Below are 24,699 nucleotides of genomic sequence, written 5' to 3' on the forward strand. Positions count from 1 at the left end.
GGCCCTAGATTTAATAAATAAAATTTGAAAATTTTATACATGTATTGTCATACTTTTATCTATATAAACATGATATATATATATATATATATATATATATATATTACATAAATTTATCTGTAAAAAATACTGCATTTGATTTTTCTGATCGACCATGGTTTTCTTCACGTGCAAACGCTAGGTAAACCGATTTTTACAGTGTTCCTCATCAGTGCCGTCTCCACAATCGTCGATGCCGTTACATTTTAGATTTTTCATAATACATCTACCGTTTCTGTAACAAAAATTTACATAGAAAATTTAAAAAATATATATATATATAATCGATTTGAAATTTTAGAAACTTTCCTATTTCTTTTTTGTGAGAAAAATTATTATCTTGATGATCCATCGTTGAAGATTGCGAATTAAAAAAAGATACGTACGTAATATATAATTCCTTAAGAGTAACGACTTACTGGCATGTAAATTCATGTTTGTTGCATCTCCCTTTGCAGCCATGAGGCTCATCCGATCCGTCGCTGCAATCTGATAGCCCGTCGCAAAAACGCGCTTTCAATATACATTCTCCATTGCTGCAAGTGAATTCGCTATCCAGAGGACAAACTAAAATAAAAATTATTGATAAACTAAAACTTATTGTAGACGATCTTTGCCTTCACTTATCAAATGTTTGATAGTTCAAATCAGGAATTTTAATTGTAATTCTTGCTTCCAACAATTAAGTCATCTTTGCAAAGAAATCTTCATTTGTTGAATATTTGACAAGTAAATGCCGGAAAAGTTTGTCTGGCAATTACATTGTATGTTTGTATCAATGAGATAATTGATGAAGTTGATCAAAGTATATCAAATTTCTGATAGTGACGTTACATGAAAAATTACTAGCAAATCATATTTTTTTGAGTATCAATAGAACTCGTGCATTATCAGTAGCGCAATAAAGTGCACAGACATGCAAAATTGTAGAATATTCATGCATCTCAAATACAAATATGTACTCACACCAATCGAGATTACGACCTACAAAGAGAAAGAAAAGATATGAAAGAAACTTTCGCCAACCGACCAAAAAAGCAAACCTACGACTAATTCTCAATTCTGCTTATATGTGTACTTTTATGCAGAACGTCTCATATAAATATCTTTTTCTATTATGTGATTGTATTTCATTTTCTTACAAAACTAGATGTTAAATGCTATCAACGTAAAATATTTGGTCAGAAGCCATCTAAAAAATTATCAAAAAACTGTAACAAGAAATTTTATCATTACTATGTTCATTTGCATAAAGATTGTGTGTGTATCTGTGATATTTATCATTATCTTGTTGCAACAGAATTTAAATAAATCTAACTGTAGGGGTTTCTATAATAGGGTACTATTGATGATATCGAACGATATGTAATTTTGGCAGTTCTTTTTTTATGTTTTTGATCACATAACTGCTTTGTGTATTATATATACATGTATTCTACGACGACAAACACATCTAATCGTTTTACTACCATAAAAATACTGGAATGCTCACTTAATGTGCAATTAATTTCATCGGCTGCGTCCCAGCAATCTATCTTCCCGTCGCATCTCTTCTCCAACGGAAGACAGGATGTCTTATTACCGCAATGAAAATGCGTCTCCAGATTGCAGACTGGAAAAGAATGTTACGATAACATCGCATTCTTCCTTGTTTCGCTTACTTCGCATACTCTAATATCCGAAACGGCCATATAACATAACACGAATAATTCACTCAAACAATTAAAGCGTGGATTGTTTGATTAAAGATATCTCTTTACATTTACATTTATATATAACAAAAAAACATGTATGTAAATTATCACAAAAGTATGTAATTTATTTCAATAGAGAAATAGAACAATGGTAAGGAATTAATAACAGTATGGAAATCAATAACTGATTCTTCTTCGTATAAAAAATATTATAATGTAATAAAAATATTTCGCCAAACATGTCGTCAAACATCTTTTTACTTATTTTTCTGTAAATCAAGCCACAATAAAATTACTTTGCCAGAAACGATAATTTCGAAGGATTATTTCATCCGCGATCATGCGTTAGCTTTCACAAACAATGTATGATTGACGCAATATTAAAAACTGGTAAACCGAAGCCTTGCAAATAACGGCAAGGTAGAAAAGCCGATAACAGAAAGTTATAGGTCACTCCGAACTGGGGCAATGCGGTATGTTTTAAAACGAGAGACAAATCACACGCGAATGGACGCAACTGGCTTATGACGCTCTGTGGTATTTTAAACCACGTGCAAACAACGTTCTCATCTCACCCATCTGGCTTTGGAATATATTTTAAAGTCGATTCCAACTAATTAATAATTATATAGTTAATAATTATATAGTCGCGATTGTTATAATTACTATGTAACTAACGAACAGAAAACTTTCCAATATGAGAACGTTTTTACATCTAAACCCGTCATCTCAGTTTTCTAAAAATCTTGTATTTATTTTTACAATTTTACTCTTCGTCAAAAAAACTAAAATAAAAATAATTTCTTATTATTTATAGCGCAAAGCTATAAATTCCTACCAAACCGCGTCCAGTGCTTCCAAAGATAAATGTGACCCAGAAATTTTTAATTCTGTTTACCCACCACAATCGTATTCGTCCGTGTGATCGTAACAGTTCATGTGCCCATCGCAATGCTTCTCCAGAGGGATGCATAGAGTGTTGGAACAAGTCCACTCGTCGTCCAGACAATGATGTTCGATCTCCACGCATCTTTAACAAACAAGCCATTGAAAGCGGATGAACAAGTGCTCCTCGAAAAAGATACACCAACTGCTATCGCGCGAGGTCGATCGACAATGATCGATAATCCAGATCATCTATTGATGGAGAATGAGCATTGTTGACGAACCTGAAGGCGTCCACATCGAGCCGATGGCACTTCTGCTTATTGACAACGCAGAAACCGGCACATCCGGTGGGATCCTCGCGGTCGTGGGGGTTCCTGCAGGTCGGCACCTTTTCGCTGACGAGGGCGACGCACACCTCACCCTCGAAGCAATCATCGCAATACCTCGTCGCATTAGCGTCCTGACTCGCAGTTTCCGCTTCCGTGGCTGTCGGCAGCGAAGTGCTTTCCGGAAATGATGACTCGCTGTTTAAAAGGGCGCCTACGGTGAACGTATCGACGTTCATTCTTGCCATCGTCGACGTCGATATTGCTTCGGTGCTCGCCAGACTCGGTTCATCATTCGGGATCACTGATGTAATCGACTCAGCAGAAGTATCATCAACAAAATTCTCCCCCGTCAACTTGCTCGTCGACGACTTCAGGTATTGCTGAATGATTTGGATTTTCTCCGGCTCTGCAAAGCAAAGACATGACGCAATCAGTCATCAAGGATGAAAGAATTCGTTGTACGCGTTAGACGGAAGTACATTTAATCTGTCGTGAGAAAATAATTCCCAATGAGTTTTCAATAAAGAGCAATATTTCAAAATTCGGTGAACGATATCGCTGCGCTAGAGTCTATGCTAATCTTGCTTATTATTCTCATTCAATTATCAAAATTAGCATATTTTCTCATCAGAGGAGTTATTTCAGGATCAATTTTATTCTTCAAATTTAATTTTACTATTTTATCGATCTTTTATTTTTCTTGCCTTTTTAATTCTTGCTTTAATTCATGAAAAAATAATCTAAATGTTAATTTAATGTGTGGACTGAAAAATGAATTGTGATGACGATTCATCATAAATCGCACGTGATAAACTCCTTCTCTAACTTTTCCGCGAATCTTGCAAGATGGACGTTAATTTCGCCTTTACAAGCCCGCTGTGGTCTAAATAGGGGTTGAAGGAACTGCTCGAGGATCTCCTCCCGGACTTGAGAATACCAGACATAACATCGTGCTCGAGGAACGCACGGTCATTGGCTCTTGCCACTTTTCATCGTGGATCGCGACGCGCTTTATGCTACGTGACCGCGCTTCAACTCGATCGACCACGCGCGCAGACACGAAGGAAACGTTCTGTTGACCCCGCGGTTAAATTCATCTCGTTGGAGCAATTGCTACGCTTCGTCGAATCAACCTCAGCCGTCAGCTTTTCCCCGTCACCAGCTCGAGCTGGATGCAGATATTTCTAATTGCTCGTACAATGAAGCGATAGCGCCGGTTGCGAATGAATCGCTCAATCCCGGCTAATAGCAGGGTGTCCTAACGCTTAGTCCTTACAAAACTTTCCCCGCTAGATTAAATCTTAGGGGTAGCTCTCGATTCGAAAAATTCTTAAGTTACTGAAAGTATAGAATTCTTTAAAATTTTACAGCTATTTTTGTTTTAAACAAAAGCTTCGCGTAAGAAAATTCGAAACAAGCGTCGGTTTTTTTAGAATTAGGATATTAGGGGTTTTTCTATAGCATTTAGGAAAAAATAAAATGCTACGCATTTCTACTCACCAAAGACAATGTACAACGCGACCCCCGCGACTCCCAGCAGGGCCAGTACAATGATCAATAAGGGTATAAGAGGTTTGGACCATCCGGATGCCTTCAAGGGACGGACCAGATGTAGCGTCCAACCGCGGCGATGCTTATCCAAACGCGCCGGATGTGGTGCTGGATCGTTTCTGACGCTTCGGCGCAAATTAGCACGATTTTGCGAGGTTGGGCTGTGCGTCCATGCCGGGAGCGAGTAGGCTCTCTGGAAAAAAGAGAATAAATCCGATGTTAAACTAAACTGTCAATTTATGGATCAAATATACTTAATTCGAAGAATAATTTCATTAAAAAAAGATAAACTAATAAAACTGAAAAAAATTATTTCTTGAAAAAGAAAAAATTGATTTGGAGTACAAACGAGCAAGAAAAGAAGAGTAAAATTGGCAATTAAGTTTCTTTGATTTTTAAACGAAAATTCGAATCATTTTTTCGTAACAGCTTTTTAGTTTTCTTTAAAATCTTTTTATTATTTTCTTGTTTTAAATAAAGCGAAATTAATTACTTAATTAATCCGGTTATACAAAAATAGATTGTCAAATTTCTGCTTATACACTCTGAATTTTAGTTGATTTGATACTGCTTGCAACTCGCAATTGTATCAAATAGATTATCCTATCATTCTGTTCGCTCTTTTAGCTTTTGTACGTTTTCCACGTACGTACAAAAACGGCTAAAATGAGATCAGTGGCTGAAACTGCCTGCTATTACAATTTTGAGGAACTGCCGGGTGTCTGTTATAACGTGCTTTCGTAATTTTTGTTAACCGCTCCTCCCGACGCGCCCGCGCCGCCTCGACGACGGCGTACGTCGTCGTCGGCACCACGTTTACGCCGGGCTATAGATAGACATTTTCCACTTCCGTTCCGTTTTGTTTCTTTACGTCGGTGCAGCGCCAGACAGCGGCTGTTTCTTCTTCTTCTTCTTCTTCTTCCCTTGAGGCTGTCAGCTCTGATGAGCTTGGAAAGTCGCGGCCGACCTGCAACAAGCCGCCATAGCGGATCGTCGACGACGGCGCCGACGTACAAACTTGTGGTACCGAAACTCAAGTACACCCAGCGTAATCTCGCTTGTGCATTTTGGTGCTTTATTCATCGTAGTCATTCACTCACGCCCTATAAATTTAGTCCCAACGTTGACCAGAATTCGCGATACAATTTAGTCACATGTTGCGGATATTTTCAAATAATATTGCTGTATATCTATTAGCTTAAATATATCACTAAACAATAAGCACTAATTTTTAATTATGATAACTATTTTTATTCTTAAAAAAAGTATTATTAAAAAAAGATATTTTATTATATATGTGTGTTTAATATGTATGTTCACACTAAAGCAATTATTATATATAAATTATATAAAGAAAATGATCATTTTATTCTCAATAATAAAGAAAATATTTAAAACAAAGAATGCTCAAGCATAAATAAGTAAATAACATATAAGATATATTAAGTATATTATAGAGTACTTTAATAAATTTGTCGAGATTTTATATATCGGAGCGATTCTACCTTACTCTTTAATTTATGATAAGGATGATATCTTGAATTATAGGTTGCTCCTGGACTACGATCGTTAAAGATATGTTTAGATGGTAGTCCAGAGCTATCGAGAAGGCATAACATAAACTCTAAAAGATGCTTAAAATAAAGTCACACCTGCGAGTCTATACTTAGCAGTCTTTGAGTAAGCTCTGGTATCATATTTATTTTTCAGATGAAAGGAAAGACATGCCTTGATCTTTTTCAAATGCAATACGCTGAAAGTTCTGAGAGATATTTGCTAAAATAAATATCAAACTCCATATTTCTCACTGTTATAGCTATAAATAAATAATAAATAGGATCATACATTTACGTGAAAGAGCTTTCATTGCAAATAGCTACTAATATCTAATAATTATGATAACTTTTTCGTTTAACAAACGTTTTCAAAATCATGATTACGCTTACATAAAAAAAGGTAAAAAAACTTATCCAATCGATCAAGTGCTAAAAGAATTATTATCAAATTTATTGATAAAACTTCACCTTCATTTAGAAGTGCTCGAATCTCGATCGCCACACTAATCAAAACGCGTCACATTAATGATACATGGGGAAGATGTAAAAGGAAGAAATAAGTCACGATAGCTCGATGCGTTCTACGGAATGTCAAAGTGCTAATCGACTGGCTCCTATCACGAAGCTCTAAAAGACGAGCTTTACTTTCCTCTCTCCCTCGCCGCCCATGCGTACATTCGGCACGCGCGAGCTGCACGTGTCGAGTGATGATGTAACACTAGTCGTTTACCGTGCTTCGTCTTCGTACATATGTCTCTGAACACTAATTCGTTACCGCACAGTGTGAACAGATAAGGCTCGAAACAATGACAAAGTTCTAAAAATATAATACTTAAATGCTCTTCAATGGTTTAGTATTTCTTAAAACTTTCAGAACTTTCTGAATAAAATTATGAATAACTTTAGAATAATTCTCCATTTAGATATTTATTAAATAATAGTTAGTTATTATAGTTTTTATATTAATAAGAATTCATTTTCTTCTGTATCGTATCTTGATTCTTTCATGCGTATTCTTTTATTTTTATTTCCATGTAATCTCATCCATAAAATCTTAAAAAAGTCTTTAAAAATTCGTAAGAAATGGCGTTCCACTATGAAAAACTCTGAAAATAAACAAAGATAGAAAAGCTGCTTTTGTACAATGTGACTCACCTGAAAATTATTCTGATCCTTGACGCCAGTGTAAAATACCGGCAACTCCTTGCCGTACCAGCGATCTTGCGAGTAGATTGAATTAACCCTCATGTCGATCCCGTTTATCAACACTCCATTGCTCTCTTGATACATCTTGGTCTGATTACTTTCCGCTACTTGACCCAATATTCCATCGTCTATGGCGTTCGGCGAAGTGCCGGCCGCATTCCCCAGTCTGTTCTCAGAGAACGCGGGAAAGCCTTTCTTAGCACCAATATCCCGAAGACTTGCCCTGTTCACGATTGGATAGATCTTCAAGTTCTGCGAGTGCAAGAACGGTTCTCGAAACAACAGATTGGTCACGTCGAACTCCTTGTCTGGATGCTTACTCGCGTTTTCCCTAAGGATCGCGTCCCTGCCATCAGCCAGCTCGTTCAGCTTTTCGCAAGAACTCGCGCTGCTCAGTTTACTCCTACAGTGCTTGCAATCCTTCTTTCGTCGTCGACGATTCGGCCTGCGATCAGACTGCACCGACGCATCCCGCGTCGAATCCTCCCGAGACGATTCCAAGGATACGTTTTCCAGAACGTCTCGTCGAAAGTCACAAGAATTCTTCGAGAGTCTCGCGGGGTCATCTTTGCTTGCCGTTAGTGAAGAAGAAACAGGGCTTTCACGATTCGCACTAATTCCAGCCGAGGAGGGCAACGTCGAGTCGTTTCGGAAGTATCTATCGATCGTAGGAGACGCGATCGATGATGGTCTACTGATCCAAGCTCGTTTCGTTGCATCGGGCAATCGGAGATCTTTAGTCTCATGAATGCTTTGAGACTTGTCAGAAAAGGGTGTTTCAGACAACTCAAGGGTTTTCTCCGTATTGGTGGAGATATCCTCGTAGACGTGACCGTCGGAATGCGTCACGGTCACGATGGAAGCATCAGCTTCAATCGTACTCGCGTGAAGCTGATGATTAGAATTCTCGAGTGTGGACTGCTCTCCTTCTGTGCGCGATTGATCCTCCTCGTAACCTTCGTTCTCCATCTGAAACTGAAGGGAGAAATGGGTTGTAAAATATATTCCGTTATTAAAAACTACTGAATAAACGGAACAAATATATGTTCAACCCAATACAATATTCAAAGAAGCAAACAAACAGCGAGAAAACGAAGATAAAAAAGGGGAGCAGACGTGACGGTAGCGAAGGGAAAGAGCGGACAAGCATGTCTCGCTGGGAAGCATCTTTGCGATTGCCGCAATTATTGCGACTTGACTCTTCGATTGATCCCATCCCAACCAGAGGGCCTATGACGTCATTGAGAACGGTCCCTGTGGGACCGTCCGTTTATTTTTAATCGTGATGCGTAACAGTGATACGCTTTCTATAATCAAATTTCTACGATTCCATGTATAATCTGTATAGATGATCTTCGTAAAATTTCAGACAATACGCGACTCGATTCATCAGAATCTAACACCGACCATTTTGTTGTAGTATCAGACGTTATTTCATTTACATTTTCGTTATGCATTTTTTGTCGCACATTGCTGAATTATCATTTTCAATCTGCCTTGATGCATCCGTGGAACGTTTCAGTACGCACGTTTCGCTGGTGATGGCGAGCAGCCGACTGCGAAGGATGCATTGCGAGGTCGATATGGCACAAAGAGCCTATTCACTAATAAATACAATTAGCAGCGCGCCGCTTCGTGCAGCATCGAGATTGTACAGTTGCGCCAGAGCAACCGCATCGCAATTCCCGATATTCCTTTCATAGATCAATACGAATGGCTGTCGCATTAGAAATCAATCGCCAATCAGCGGTTCGATTAATTAATTCCGCGCTGATTCAGCGGCGCGTCCACGTTAGCGGATTTTTACGTTCGCGATGACGCACCCAGATGTTGCGGGATCGCATTTTTATCTATGTGCGCAATTTTCGCAAGAGACGTCACCGTTCAGTGACGCGATGAAAATTTTAAAAGGCGACGGCCGACGACGTATACATTATTCACGATAATTGCGTTCGCCAATCGAGCATACGACAGCTGCGCTGATGACCGCGGGCTGCACGCGGTTTCATGAGAAAACATTTCTCGATTTCATTGAGACAACCGACGGAACATTCCTGAGCAATAACGCGACCTCGTGACATCGCGATTTTCTCTTCTTAAATAATCTACATACTGAAATTAATTCTGCAGAGTTATGCGTCTATTTGTGAACACATGATCAAACTGTTATAGATATTTATCATAACTATAATTTTTTTATATGATGAAAACTAGGATTGAGAATGACTATAAGGTTTTCTTCTTTTTCTTCTTGCGTCTAGAAAGCTTCTATTCAAAGATACTGAAGGTAATATATTTATTTGATCAAAGAGCCGATTTATTCGTTTTCTACACGGTCCACATAGCCTACCGGCAACGTGAGATAAATGTACGAATAGTACACAGACGTAGTACACAGACGTAGGTATCACGTAGCAAAGCACGTGGACTAATTTTAAAGTCCGCGTGTGCGTGCGTGTGCTCGGTTACATATCGCATATTTCGAACAGTCACATCAAAGCACCATCGCGTTTCTCAGTGTGCCGACGCAATATGCAAAGGTTATTCTTAATTCTGCCACGTTCTGCAAAATTCTGCAGAATCAAGGAACTTCTTAAATTTAATTCCGCAGAAACGTCAAGATCGTGAGCCGTAAAATACGACAGTGAGAGACAGCTCCGGAGCATTCCACGGAATGTGTGTCACTTTCACTGCGATGCAATACGTTGTGTATACTTGTGACATGATGATATTTTGTATTACATTGTGCACCAGCGAGTAATTACGGAATATTAAGGATAATCGTCGTAAGGGCAGCCTCGCTCGCGAGAGATTCGAATGAACGATGTTCATGATGTTCACCGCGTTCCGTTATTATTCGTGACGCACGCGAAGGACAAACCGGAAGCAGAGTTACTCTTCACGCGCTTTGTTCGATCGCGACCGGAAGCCACCGAGTGCTAGCTTATGCCGCAAAAAACACGTTGCTGCAAGTACCAATCATTGGGATACACCAGTCGGCTAATTACTCTCTGAAGTACTTCTTCTTACAAATTGAGAGGAAAATTATACAGATTCCTCTTCAAGGGCTATTTAACAACCTCGAAGGCTGGGCGATAAAACATCATTCACAAAAGAACAATTATTTACAAAAACTAAATCAATCGTGCATCCTCAAGAACGAAGATACTTTTGCTGATATCCTTTTATTTTGTACTTTTTCCACGTGTATCAAGTTCTCCCTCAGAAGTTCAAAATCAAGCAATATTAACAATATAATATTTTTCCAAGATAACGAACCGTCCGATATAATCAACCCCTTAGCAGTCAGAGTATGTATGTGTCAATAATAAACGTCAGAAAAAGCGTTGCGTAAGGTCGGATTCAAGCGAATTGACCGTCTTTATGAAAGCCCATCGAGATCATGAGAGACGTACATTATAATTTACAGCCTGTAATGAGCGATATTATCAATAAACGGGTAGCACAGAGCGCATCAAGGCTACGGGGGCGGGAAGTATCGTGGAAGGCCATAGGCGCCAATCGGTCGCTCGTAGCCCGGCTAATGGTTAATTACTCCTCATATGTGTACGCTTATAAGGATGCCGTCTCTTCTTACGCCAAGTGGTGTTCAATTTATAGCGCAGAACGAGTTAAACGACCGACGAAGAAATGTTCTCTCGCTAACGCGCCCAACGAGAAGCCCGTTTTCCCGTTGACTCCCGTTCTTCTCTTTTTTTGCTTCTCGGATCAGCGATCGCGGGCAAACGATCGCCGTGGTGTCAATTTCAATTTCTGCTCGTTGTAAATCGATATGTAATATATATTCTTTCGTCCGCGGTAAGAATTTAGAATTCTTCAGGAAGTTTCAGACAATTAAATTGCAATTAAATTGGAAAACTGCACATTTTTAAGCTTTGACTCTTGCTATGGCATCCTCGAAGAAATTGGTCTTCCTGGCTCTTTCTGCTACCGAGATGATTCCTATATTGCTCTTGGACTAAAAATTTTCGCATTAAACCGGTTCTGCTTCAGCCCTCAATCTTTTTCTCCGAACCTCACGATCGAAATTGTTTCCGGTTCAACGTTCGGCGTAATTGGATTGGTCATCGATCAATTAGAAACTACTCATTGCAGCGGGTACACGTGTCACATCTCGTTCGCGTGTTAGGGAGCTTCGACGTAAGAGAAACTTGGCTGCATCGAGGGTCATTTTGTGAATATGGGATTTGGAGTCGAACATCCTGAAAATGATCTTAAAACATGGGCGTCGAGTATGCAAACTCTCTCAGTAATTTTTATGACAAAGTATTTCAACGTAACGTTAAAATTGAAACTAAATTAATTTTCCTCTAAATAAATAAATAAATTTGCTCTAAATAAATTATAAATAAAGTTCTGTAATAAAATTCTATAAAAACAGCTGTTTATTTATACATTATGACATATACATTATTTATACATTTATAGCCTAATATAAGCATCTCAAATGACCTTTTTCCAAAATTAACTAAAAAAGAAACAGTCTTCTCACAGATATTAGGTATATGCAAAACGTTTAGTCTTTTTTTCAGCGCTCTGGTACATCATTATTTAGACTTCAAATAAATTCCCGCTGAATTATATTGCATATATTACGCATCTAAAACAAAAGCGCGCAAAAAATGACTAAAACCTTTACACCCTGTACCTAATATTTGTGGAAAATTCTATCGGCGCCCATGTCTGGTTGTTTGGTCGCACGTGTCACACCATATGCTGCTACACGTTCTCACCCTATAGTCACACACCGGCGTTACGCACCGACCATCATTATAAGTTGCGGAGACCGAGGAGATAATTAATCGTGAGCACTTTTCGGCTAAGGCATTTACACAGACTGGGACGCGACGTCTCGACAATACATTACGTTATCCCTCTAATGAACGTACTCGCCGGCACTGGATACGCAAACAAAGCTGGTCCCCAATGATCGTGTGCACGATCGTTCGACGTTATTTGCTATTAAAGCAGGATAAATGTGCACGGCACGGATCAAGATTCTACTTGATACATTTTATTCCCGAAATAGCAATAAAGACTGCTATGATCTCACTACTATGATTACGATGTTCTTACAGTTTGAAGAAGAAAGGAAACGGCGAACGTGTCTTGCAAGCACAGCGGCATCCATTCGCACCATCAATTCCGGAACTTGGCTCGATCACCCCGCGAACGAAAAAGCAAAGAGTGAGTCACACCCTTCGGAATTATTATGTGTGCGACGTGCGTTATTGCAAGATTCTTGGGAAACGATATAATGGTGCGGCACGCCAGATCGAAAAAAAACAACAATAGCGCATTATGCGAAAGTGCGATACGCGCGGCACTCCGTCTCGCTGGACAACCATGAGTTGTCTGCGAGCCTTTTTAATTCTCTGTGGCTCTTTGTGCGCTCTATAATCGAACTTGTTCTAATGATTAAAAAATCTGAAGTTGTCATGGATGAATGGTTTATCAAAACATTGCTTTTACTGTTCTACAGAAAAATTAATGCACCTGCGCAATCTTGTTTTCTTGCTTTTGTGGCTGCTATCCAGATGATGCTCCAAGTGTTTCAAAACACTTTCTCTCGTTTTTCTTTCTATAAATTTTGAAATGTTAACCGCAGCTTTTATTTTAGAAAATAATCGTTATTCTATTGATGTATAGCAACGTATATTGTATATTATCTGCAATATGAAATAACGTTTGTCGTGAAATTAATGATTTTCGATATAATATTATTATCAATTTATTAATTCCATTATTATATCTTGATTAAAACATCAATAAATTTTATAAAAGTGCGAAATATTCATTGTCATGATCGCAAGATATCATTTGTCCAATTTGCACAAACAAATTCATGTAAATAAACAACTTTATTTGCGTGAAAATTTCCTTCAACAAAGAGAATCAGAGTAATTACGTTTCTTGAGACACACTATCAGACGGGGATGTAGCTCAGTGGTAGAGCGTTCGCTTTGCATGTGAAAGGTCCCGGGTTCGATCCCCGGCATCTCCAATTTTTTTTTTCATCTCATTACTCATCAAAACGAAAAAGAGGTACAATGCACCTGCGAACGGCATGATTGCTATATAAATTACGCCGACATAAATTCTTTATACATTGTATTTACCTTTCTCGACGATCTTGCAGTTCAACTCACAGCTGATTCTATTCTCAAGATCTCCGTTTCGTTCAAAATTCAATTTATTTTTGACGACTGTTATTTTCTGCTATCACTTGTAATACCCAACTTTATACATCTCGTTAACATTAATCATTAAATAATCACTGTCATTGCTGTTTTTCAGTACTTCCTTCGAACTTCCATCGTCTCTCGAAGAAGGAGACAGATAGGAATGATATGAGAGAGAAAGAGAGAGAGGAAGGACAGGAAGAAAGGTATAGGCTACTTAACGGTCGCTGGAATGAATCCTGAAGGCCCTCTGGGTTCGGCATGTGGCTTATTATATCCGCTAATAAGCGCAGTATATCGCGTCGATTATCCGCTAAGTATAGGGTCCAAGCCAAAGGGCTATCGGCATCAGCCATTGGGCCGATGACTGCACGTCACTGGCATGCACACAGCCGTAATTCATACGGTTGGCTATAATGGCCGGTCGGTCGTGCTGCCCGTCGTCTACGTATATATTTCTGGTCATCCTCCTCTCGCCACGAGCAAGACAAATAAATCACAAAATTTATAACTACGTGCCCGCGCGCGTCTCCGAAAAAAAGAATCGCGTCGCCGAACCGGACGGCTAGACGATACGTGCTTCTCGCAAAAGGTTCTGCACGAGAACGAGCGGAAAGCGCGAGTCTCTTGACACTGATTTGATCTCTTCTTATTTCTGAACCGTGCGATGGCTGAATGAATATTTGCTCAGGTCTCGTTCCAATGAAAACACAAAATTGGCAAGGCAAAACCTCTCGCAGGACCAGGAGCTTGAAATCTTTCACCTGCAGTTTTGGAAAACTCATAAATAAGATGTCATAAATGAGTTAAATCCCAAATTCAAAACATTCCAACAACAAGCCATTGTATTTTATGTCCTATAACAAATTACAGTCTAAGATCAAAATTAAATCGCATAAGAGATTGTATTGTAGTATGCGCACGAGCACATGTGCTAAAACAAGACTAACAGCCCGCTGATTAATGTAAACAGGCTCGCAACGATTACTAAAGGATTAAACGGGGACTTTAAACGGTAACAGATGCTCGCGGGTCGCCTGTGTATTTTAAGTGTATCCGGTACTTGATATCGCTTCCTATCGGTTGCACGTTGCGGAAAGTGCCTTGGTACATGGAGCGATACTAATTTTAACGTTTAACTCATGCAACGTGCTGCACGTGAAGTACGTTCTTAAAAAAAGATTAGAAACAAACGTTCATTATGTAAAACATATACATATCAGTTGACTTTCTGTAATAAATATTCTTCGTGTTTCAATCCTTTATGTTTACGGCACGGCTAAGCGCTAATTATTTCCTTCTTTAACATATTTTTCAATTACACATTTAAGAAAGAAAATAAAATTCTTCTTCTAAAGCTTTTTTTGTCGTTTTTACATCTATCGATCGCTCATAAACATCGAGCTTTATCATCGAAAAGTGTAACGTGCTCCGTTAAATAAGATTGTTCCCGGTATTTACATCCATTCCCCTATTCATTTCCCTTAATCTCTCTCTCTCTTCTCGTACTCCAGAAGCAATCCAGAAATAAAGTTAACGTTTTACTTTCAATTTTCATATTCTTTACGGTCACGACCATTACCATCGTCGTAAGCACCAAGGAACGTTACGTGCTCCGATCTTATTGAATTTTTATTCTGGCGTTTGATTAAGCCAAAGTGCTTAAGAGGGCAGGGATCCTCTCGACTCTTCAGTCGAGCGCTTCTCATTATTGGGCCGCGTTCACGTCGCTGATGACACGCGGAATTCTTATGCAAATAGGAGGACATCGCGTTCGGGAAGGTAACCGCGTGGCCGCAGTGACGCACAAAGGGTTCCAACAAACGTGCCGGCCAGCTGACAATGCCACAAGAAAGAGAGAAAAGACCCGAGCAGCCGTTACGGTCGGGCGCGCTTATGGCGCGGCATGACCGTACGATGTTACGCACCCGGTTTTATTTACACCTGGCGTGCACTTTACCACCGATCGGCGCCCACGCGTGTTCCTGGCAAGACGTGTTCCTGACCAGGGGGCACCTGAATTTTTCGAACCCGCACGTCGCTTCCGATCCCACAAGATACGATCGCGAGACTATGGGGATATCCCATGTGGGACATTCTGTTCATGAATTTCCGAATGCGCTAATCTAGATATAGTCAAGAGTAAGTAATTCATAAAGTAAGTACTCTTTGAGATGATTAATCGTGATTTTGTTTATTTTCAATCATAATTGTCAGATCGATTAAACATATGCAAGTACAGTAATTATTATATATAATCCTTTCGCTCATCTTGCAATTTCTTGTGTGGTGACCAGCATCTATAGTTTAGCTCATTTAAATGCAGGTATCATCATTACGAGTAGTTAATCTTGAACATTTCCTCTCTTTGTTAAATTAACGGTAATTGCAGTAATTACGTTATACACGATGAACGGATTTATCTGTTCATGATGAACGATAATCCCATATTGATCTACGCGAATTGCATCGCTATGCGATCGTACGCATTAAACGCGAATTCGGTGGTTCCAGCAATTAGCGAGTTTCGTAAACGCGAATCCAACGAGCCGAGGCTGGCGAGGCGAGATCGATTCGGCCGCAGCCACCAAGGATATGCCCTTTTAATTCGATGATTCGACCGAGCCGAAGAGTCTGTATAGCCTCGACGTTACTGTGGGTATTACTGCAGGCAAATTAATGGGCGCGATATAAATAGGCGCCGCTCGGCCGAATCTACGAAAAGTTCGCCGTGGTCGAAACAGCGCGGAAGCAGAATCAGCCGTCTGTTATTTTGTTCAACCCCCATGGAATACCGCCATGAATATGAGAATTTCTGCTGATCAATGAACATTTTATTTTACGATAATAATAATCACGATGAGCAAGATTTATAGTTTTCTAAATTAATTAACCGAATTTTATACCGGAAGTGACTAATGCTCTCATAATCATTTTTACTAGAGCGAGGACATTGTTATACTGTCCGTGTATATTACAATTTATAAATTTCTGTCTTTTGCAGTTAATATAACATACGTCTATGTATTACAATTACACGAAACATTGTATTGTAGCATAAGATTGTAAATGCTCATAATTTACATCGCAAATGATCTGATAAAGTAGAACGTACATTTTCATACTCTATGCCGTAAAGAGAAGTTTCCTAGTGAGCAGAGTGGACATAACATAGAGAAAATAATGCACTTCAGCCATAATATCGATTACGTTTTAAGTGCGCAGCCTTACCGCTGAAACTTTGAATTACGTTACATCTGAAGACCACAGTTATATCGTAAGATAAGTGGCCATGATGTATTAACTACTAAAACATTCTCTTTCTAGAAGAAATTAGAGACAATTAGACACAACTTTGCGAAAAGAGTTATTAAATATTTTTTCTTTTTCTGTTAATCTTAAAAAATTTTTTAATCAAAATTATTATTATGAAAGTTTGAAATGTAACAATAATGCTAATTCAAAAATAATATTTACAAGTTTATTTCAATTTTCTGAAATTTTGATATCTTTCCCTTTGAAAGTTCTTTAATCGATCGAGATGTTTTTTTATTTCTAGTGTACAATGCGATATCTTTTTAGAACGCGACGTCCGCACGCAAATTTTTAGCATCAGCATATACTCTTTAAAAAAAAGTAGTTCATTGGATAAACGCGTGTACCACGTATGCGCTACATAAAGTAGGTTTCGTACTATAGGGTCACACTTCAGTTTTGCGTATCGCGAGCACTTGATCGGTTATATTATTAAAGTAAAAAAAGATACAAGTTTTTCTGCACTTTAACAATGTACATATTTGAGTAATTATATTCTTGAGAATGAATACAAAAGAAATTCATATTTTTCAAGGAGTGAATACTCAATATCAAAACGATTCTATTGAACAACAATCTTATGCATAAGATACTCAAAGTAAGATAGCAACACGTAGTGGAACGCGGTCGCGATTCCAGGGCATCTCCCGGAAGTACGAGAGAGATTAATGTTACGAAGAGAAAAACAGGCTCCTTCTCGGTGAATTGCGACAACGCAATGAGCCGTGGAGACCGTAGCTTTTAGTATTTTCCGAGAGCAACTGGCACCGATAAAAAAGCTTTCTTCGCCCGGATATGCAATTTAATGCCTTTTGCGTCACAAAGTTGCAAAATTGTTTTGCCGTCTTCCCTCTTTTATTGGATAAAAAAAGAGATCGCTCGCAACAAGTAAAAAGAATTAAATTTGCAATCGTAATTCTCGCAACAGAAAGTGATAACCTTGTGTTAATATATAATGTATAAACATAATAACATATAAAGTACATGTCACGTGCATGCACAGATTAACTGCGTTAAATACGGATTCAGTTCGCGCGTTCCGTCGCGCGCGGCGATTTAAATCATCGCGCTTGCGAGAGCATCGCTCTTGCAGAGAATCTTTTTATTTTAATTTGCGCTCTATTGGCATTTTTTTAGCTTCATTTCCATGTTTGCTAGTGTAAAGTATCGTTTAATAACCGACATCTTTCCGATCAATTGAGAGGTGTACCTCTTATAACTGGCAAACTCAAATTACAATATTTATTATAAGATCGAAAGTGCATTGAAATAATTCAGGATTTTGCTCTTTCTGTTCACAAAATATCACCATACTCTAGTGTTATTACAGTAATCACAGAACAAAGAAGAATTAAATAGCTTGAAGTTGTCAATGATTGATGATGAAAATCAGCAATGAATAGATCAGAGTAAAAATAATTTCCATGATTAATATCGATTCTCGATTTCTCTCGAAGATCAGGAATTCGCAAGTCTTTTAGAGCTGTTTTTGAAATACAACAATCAAGAATTACCTTCAACTTTTCAGCTCCGGAAGTATCATGTTCGGCGCGCGAATCCGACGTGAGGTTGATCGAGAACTCGCTGATGCACACTTTTCGACGAAACGTCTCGAAGGAAGCGAAAGAGATCGCCGAAAGAAATCACCCGAATCACATTTTGATAAAGCGCGCAGATGAATTCGTGAAACGACGGTTTATACAATTGGCGAATGTTCGAAATCGTGCGGAAATCCCGACGCGCGCGTCCTCTCAAGCGCGCAACCGACGTCGCGCGTCGCGTACGAATGGTCGCGCGGTCCGAGTCGGTTTAGCACATCGTGACGCGGCCAGGCACGGCACCTCGCATCTCGTCTGTGCAGCCATTGGTCGTCGCGCTTGTACGAACCGCGACGACCAATCCAGTGCGTCGGCTGCTGCGTCGATCGACCAATCGAGCGCTCACCGTCACCAATTCACCAGGCAACGGCGCGTAAACGAAGATCCGTCATATTGTATCAAAGGAATCGATGTATTCGATAGTGCGCGTGTAAATCCTGCAATTGTACGGGTTACGTACTTGTAATTCGTATATTTTACGTTTGCATGATCTCCGCAATGTCGCCGAATGTCCTAACAGATACTTTAAAAGCGTTTTGAAGTTTTGGAAACATTTTCCGAATGATACTGAAATGTCGCTGCTATAAAGGCAAACTGTACAACTCTATAACCATTGTTACTTTCGTCATTGAATAACTGAAAAATTACGTATTTTATGTCACCATTATTTCCATATTTTTCGAAATTGTTATCTATTTATCAGCAAGATGTTAAACATAATCGAATAACTCTAGTATAAACATTGGATATTTTATTTTTAACTACTTCCTAATACTTATGTTCTACTCTTCTAATTTATTTTGCTTTCTTTTCTTTTCTATTCCATTTCCATATGTGTCTGTATGTGCTGTAATATTCATTTTGTTTCGAATGTAGTCTAAACAATTCAGTATGATGAGCTAGTTTTTACTTTAATGGCGGTTTCTTCGAGTTACTGAAGAAACATTCTCGCCATAAATTATTTTCATGAAAACTCATCGCTTGGTGACATGTAAGACGCATTAGAAATTAATATGATACTGCACAGTTTGAACCACATACATAACGTAACATTGATGGCACTACAGCACGTACCACGAATAGTACGTGTATATACGTCAATAAAAAAGAAAAGATGCTTGAAAAGATTTAATAAAGATCTTATTGTGTCGTATATCATTTTTTAGATTTTATTTATATTAATACTACGCATATATTATTATTATTAGATATAGCAACACTTACCACATCCGTGAAAAATGCTAAATCTTTTTATTAAAAAAAATATATATAAGTAAATATTTTTAACTAAACTATTTGATATATATATCGTTTAGTTTACAGATTCTGTTTTGTTTGATTAGTAGATTAAAAATGCTTCAGCATCTTTCTCTTTCACCATTGTTTCATATCATACTTGCTCCTTCTTATCAAAATAGATTAGATTTCAATCTTACTTGCGATAATAATCACAATAATATTATCATTCATTAAGTCCTTCTCATTAAATGTTTACGTATGAAGTGGAATGGAAAAGAGAAGAAAGTAAGATGAATTAGAAGAATAGGACGCTTAAAAATAACAGACCTACTATCTGAAACATTGCGCCGTGAAGTGAAGAGAGAAAGCGAGGAGAGAAAGCCAGAACGACAAAGTAAATCTGTACATTTTGTAGCTACACTTTCTTGCACTTTCTTCATCCGAACTTGAAGTAGGCACAAACTAGCTGTCTGAAACAAAGAAAAACGACGCTCAAAAATTCTTTACTTCCATTATTTAAATTATATTTTATTAAAATGTTCCTTTTCTCGTGCTGCTTTTCGAAATGCACACGCACGCGACGCGACGCGCCGCGCATGGTCATTGCACGATCACCGATCAATCCCACAGGTCACGCGTGATCTGGCGCGATCGCGATAACAGACGCGCCTGAGTCAGCTGCACCTTCCTGCACCCTCCCTTGTATTCAAAACTCCGAGTGCAGTTCAGTCTCTCGATCTTCTCATCGCCTCAAGCGGGAGAAGGACGGCAGACGAGGTGCACGTGAACTCTCGACGAGCACATCGTGCTCGCGATCGGCGGGTGTTTACTCAGCGCCGCGCGATGTGCGCAGTAGCCAGTGGCAGCGAGCAGCGAGCGGTAGTCGCGTCGCGCAGTCGGATATCGGAGTCGGTGCGGTAGTCTCGGGTAAGGTCGGCGTGCTGAAAATCTCGGAGGTGGAGCGAGCCGCGCCGTTGCGCCGATGATTGACGCCACAGTCAGCTGTGCTACGCTGTGCGCGTCGACGACGAGACACGAGGCCACGAGGGTGGCGAGAAGCGAGATGCGCGGGAGGACCTGAGCTGAGGAGGATCATCCGCAGGCGCGCGCGTGAGACACGGCACGTCGAGACGTGCGTCGATCATTGACGCGTATCTACGGCACAACAGGCGACATTGCTGCGCCCCACAGTAAGATGGTAGAGCCTATCTTCGACTATCAGTTTAGGCTGATACTGATCGGCGACAGCACGGTCGGCAAGAGCTCCCTGCTCAAGTACTTCACCGACGGCAAGTTTGCGGAGGTACGCAATGACTCGGCAATGACTCGGGCCTACGACTCGTCCCGCCGAGTATATGTGTGTATGCGTAACAGGCTATGTGCGACCAGGAACGTCTACGCGCACACCATCTTCTTTTTCCATTTACATTTCCGTCCCGCTTCTGTCGTGTGCCCTCTCGCGGTCTCGATTAATTCATCTGTGCGACCATTAAATCGCAGTCTGATCGTATCTGCGACGTTGCTCGATTTAATTAGGTTAGAAAAGTCCCTCGCGAAGACGCGAGGCTCCGACAGAAACGAAGATTGAAACACGTATTTAGCGCGTCACTCGTCATTGATCTGTTTGTCTCTCAGGATCAGATGTTAACTGCGTCTAATTGTGTGAACATTGCGTTGCAGTTTCGGGAGCACTGATGTTTCTACTTTCTTCAGACGTCATTGTTTAACTCGTGTTTCGCGAGTATGAGTCATACTCTGTGTAATTATATAATTAAATTTTGTGATAATAATTAAACGATTGATATAATGGAAACGTATAAAACATGAGACTTGTTACAGTTTCAGGTTAATCGACAATCAGTTATATTTCTTTAAGCATAAAACCTGATTTTAGGAAATTTAAAATAAAGTTAGATATTTCAAGAATAATATATTTGAAAAGAATCGGTTTTGTTACTACTCGTAATTACACGAATATAACTATGCAATGCTAGAGTCTAATTTCGTAATTTGGAAAATAAAAAAGAGGAAATTGCTTATAAAAGAATCAATGGAAGCTAATTCGCCATTATCCTAGCTTATTCTAAAATGCAATCAATATTCTAAATATGTAATTATAAAAGATTATAATTAGATTTTGGCTCTTTTCAATATCATTTACTTTTATTTTCTTAAAACTGAACGAATAAACATGAACAGGACTTATATAATTATAATTATTCTATTTACTTGGAGCTTTGATTACATGACTAAAATAAGCTATAATGACAGCAATTCTGCTTTGAATGGCTGCTCTCATGAATGAAATATGAATGGATTGAACATGAAAAGAACTTTTTGCTACAAAAGGAAAACAGAAAGTCTCTCTTAACATTTTTAACGTTTTAGCTTTCAGATCCTACAGTCGGTGTAGATTTTTTCGCACGGCTAATAGAAGTTAAGGATGGTACAAGGATAAAATTGCAATTATGGGATACAGCTGGTCAGGAGAGATTCAGGTATTTATATATCACTATATTGCATATCAAGAAATTATTTTTAAGCGTGAAAATATTTACACCTAATTACAGTTAATTTATAATAATTTACTCCAAAATCTTGCTCTATATATTTTTATACGTTGCATTGTTTTGACAGTCCAGATACCAATCGACGAAAGATAAATCTTATTAAATCTGTTTGTTTATTCAGATCGATCACGAAATCGTACTACAGAAACTCAGTAGGAGCGCTCCTTGTATACGACGTTTGTAATAGAGCCAGCTTCGAGCATATTCCTCAATGGATGATGGAGGCCCGCAGGCACATCGAGCCACATCGGCCTGTATTCGCTTTGGTAGGCTGTAAATTGGATCTAGTAACTAATGGTGGTAGACGAGAGGTCTCAAAGGAAGAAGCCAGAGCGTTCGCCGACGAGCATGGCGTACACCATATCGAGACCAGTGCGAAGACTGGCGTGAACGTCGAGGATGCCTTTCGAACAGTTACGCAAGAAGTTTACAACAGGATACAAACCGGCGAATACAAAGTGGAAGATGGTTGGGACGGCATCAAAACTGGATTTGCCAGGCCTGGTGGTTTAGATTTCAATCTAGTCGAGGCAGAACCAGCAAAGACATCGTGTTGTTAAGTCACTATTTTGAATCTTTTTTGAAAGTTAAGAAAAACGTTTAAGAATGCACATGGGACAGTTATTTCTATTATTTCAAGAAAATATATCGGATATACACAATTTTACGAATCAATATGTATGAATATGTTATAATATGTTATAATTTATACTTGTTTATGTATTACATCATTCAGATATTATGAGCTTATTTATTATATTACTGAATAGCTACATATTGTAGATACAATAATTTTATCTCTACGTGACGAATAACTTCCCACTGCATTCTTGTTATAGAAAAAAAGACTAACGATTATTAAAAATGTATACATTTGGGCTAGAGATTTTTGTATATAGCTTGTATAAATATTAGGTGACTAACAAAATTCATATAGTTTCCTACGATGTAGTCAAATGTTATATGATAGTGAATCAAGATTTATTTTCACGAAATGCGAGCGTTTTACAAATAGTAATTTTCTCTACAAATCGAAAAGCATGGCTGTAGAATCTTTAATCTCGATTTTTACATTAATTGTCTTTGATACGGTTTTAACTAATCATCAATATGTCGTGCATATGTCTATTATTTCAAACCAATTTGTGCCAAGATTCTATTATAAAATTAATTGCATTAAAATAGCAGTAATTAGAGTATGAAGACTTTCTTCTGAAGGTGCTGAAATAAAACATTCTTCGATTTTTCACTATGTCAATTCTGTAAACACTGCGAACTTTGTTGGTCATCTGATACATTAACAATATTGCAAACGTATAGGCGTTGAATAAAATTAGGATTGTTTTTGACTGTTTCAAAGACAAAAAAACATAATGTGAAGCACGTAAAATATTTTTAACAATCGGGCTTTGATGTATCTTGTCAAATTGATCCAATAATGTTATTTAATGCAAGATAACGGCTGTGCGGCTTTGTTGAGTCCATTTTCATTGTGAGATAATAAACATTTATTTCTACATGGCAGTATGAGATGTGTTATTTATAATACTTCGCATTACTTTACGTAAAATAGAATAATCTTATATTTTAAGCGAAATGCAAAAATATTAATGTACAAAAAAATATGTTTTTTTATCATTTTTTCACAATATAACTTTTGATAGATTATTACTTGTAATGCTGAGTTCTGTGAAAATCTATTGAACACAGTTTGTAATATACATAACTTAGCATATGCATTGTTGGTGTTAGTATCATATTATAAAGCCGCTTGCTTTATGTATTGTATAAACGATTTAAACGTAACCAAAGTGTAGGACTCGTGCAGTAATATACATATATTTTAAATTGAGATACGAGGCGAAATGTTTTATAAACTAGTATGCTATTTTGAATAATCTGCTTTTACCTGGAATACTTTATACTCTCTGCAATTTTTACAAACGTGAAATATTTTTGAAATTCAAGATACAGAACCTAAATACAGAAAATTGACACGTGCACAGATAACCGATCAATATTATCGGTTGTTCAATAATTTATATTTAATTAGAAAATTATACATTTACACGTAGAAGTATTTCTTTAGATTTAATGCGAACACAAAACACCATCTGTAATATTCTTAAGTAAATTTTCACAGTCTATAAATAATAATATATTTCAGTATCGAAAGTATAATTTCCCTTAACATTTTATACTCATCAGCTGTGGTACAAAAAATAAAAATTTGTAGATGATTTTACAAATACGTACATTGTCAACTTACGAAGAAGCTTGCAACATTGTTAATAAAACTATGATCGAATAAAAACACTAATTTTGTTGTATATTAAATGATAAATGTACCTGATTTACGTAAATATGGGCAGAAAATTGTGTAAATCTTTTGAATAATATTAAATTTTATACGCAATATTTTCTCTTTCAAAAATTTTGTTAACACTTTACAAATACTTAGATTAAGATCTTTATATATCAGTTTAAAAAAATGATATTTCATATATTTTA

The 24,699-nt window shown here is 38.1% G+C and overlaps 3 protein-coding genes and 1 non-coding gene across 5 annotated transcripts; 3 read left to right on the forward strand and 1 right to left on the reverse strand.

Annotated features, from left to right (window-relative positions):
- Positions 1–139: 139 nt before the first annotated feature.
- LOC105281994 lies at positions 140–19,452 on the reverse strand. 2 transcript variants are annotated; one of them, XM_026970974.1, is made up of 9 exons: positions 18,296–19,451; positions 7,213–8,238; positions 4,451–4,694; positions 2,903–3,356; positions 2,636–2,763; positions 1,532–1,651; positions 1,006–1,023; positions 459–606; positions 140–274 (listed from the first exon to the last, which is right to left on the reverse strand). In XM_026970974.1, the coding sequence occupies exons 2-9, from the start codon at positions 8,230–8,232 to the stop codon at positions 178–180; spliced, it is 2,229 nt and encodes a 742-aa protein (XP_026826775.1). In that variant the 5' UTR covers positions 8,233–8,238; positions 18,296–19,451; the 3' UTR covers positions 140–177. The 2 variants fall into 2 exon arrangements, with proteins under 2 accessions (XP_026826775.1, XP_026826776.1); XM_026970975.1 differs by lacking the exon at positions 1,006–1,023 and having other exon boundaries at positions 18,296–19,452.
- LOC105281993 lies at positions 5,391–14,828 on the forward strand. Its single transcript, XM_011343611.2, has 3 exons — positions 5,391–5,524; positions 12,363–12,471; positions 13,582–14,828. The coding sequence occupies exons 1-3, from the start codon at positions 5,444–5,446 to the stop codon at positions 13,707–13,709; spliced, it is 318 nt and encodes a 105-aa protein (XP_011341913.1). The 5' UTR covers positions 5,391–5,443; the 3' UTR covers positions 13,710–14,828.
- On the forward strand, positions 13,217–13,288 carry Trnaa-ugc. Its single transcript has one exon. It is a non-coding gene; the product is annotated as a tRNA-Ala (tRNA).
- A 1,005-nt stretch (positions 19,453–20,457) lies between the features above and the next one.
- On the forward strand, positions 20,458–24,605 carry LOC105281996 (ras-related protein Rab-39B). Its single transcript, XM_011343615.3, has 3 exons — positions 20,458–20,921; positions 22,007–22,116; positions 22,310–24,605. The coding sequence occupies exons 1-3, from the start codon at positions 20,814–20,816 to the stop codon at positions 22,746–22,748; spliced, it is 657 nt and encodes a 218-aa protein (XP_011341917.1). The 5' UTR covers positions 20,458–20,813; the 3' UTR covers positions 22,749–24,605.
- Positions 24,606–24,699: the final 94 nt, after the last annotated feature.

Source organism: Ooceraea biroi, chromosome 7 (assembly GCF_003672135.1).
Source record: "Ooceraea biroi isolate clonal line C1 chromosome 7, Obir_v5.4, whole genome shotgun sequence".
In the NCBI taxonomy this organism is placed as follows: domain Eukaryota; kingdom Metazoa; phylum Arthropoda; class Insecta; order Hymenoptera; family Formicidae; genus Ooceraea; species Ooceraea biroi.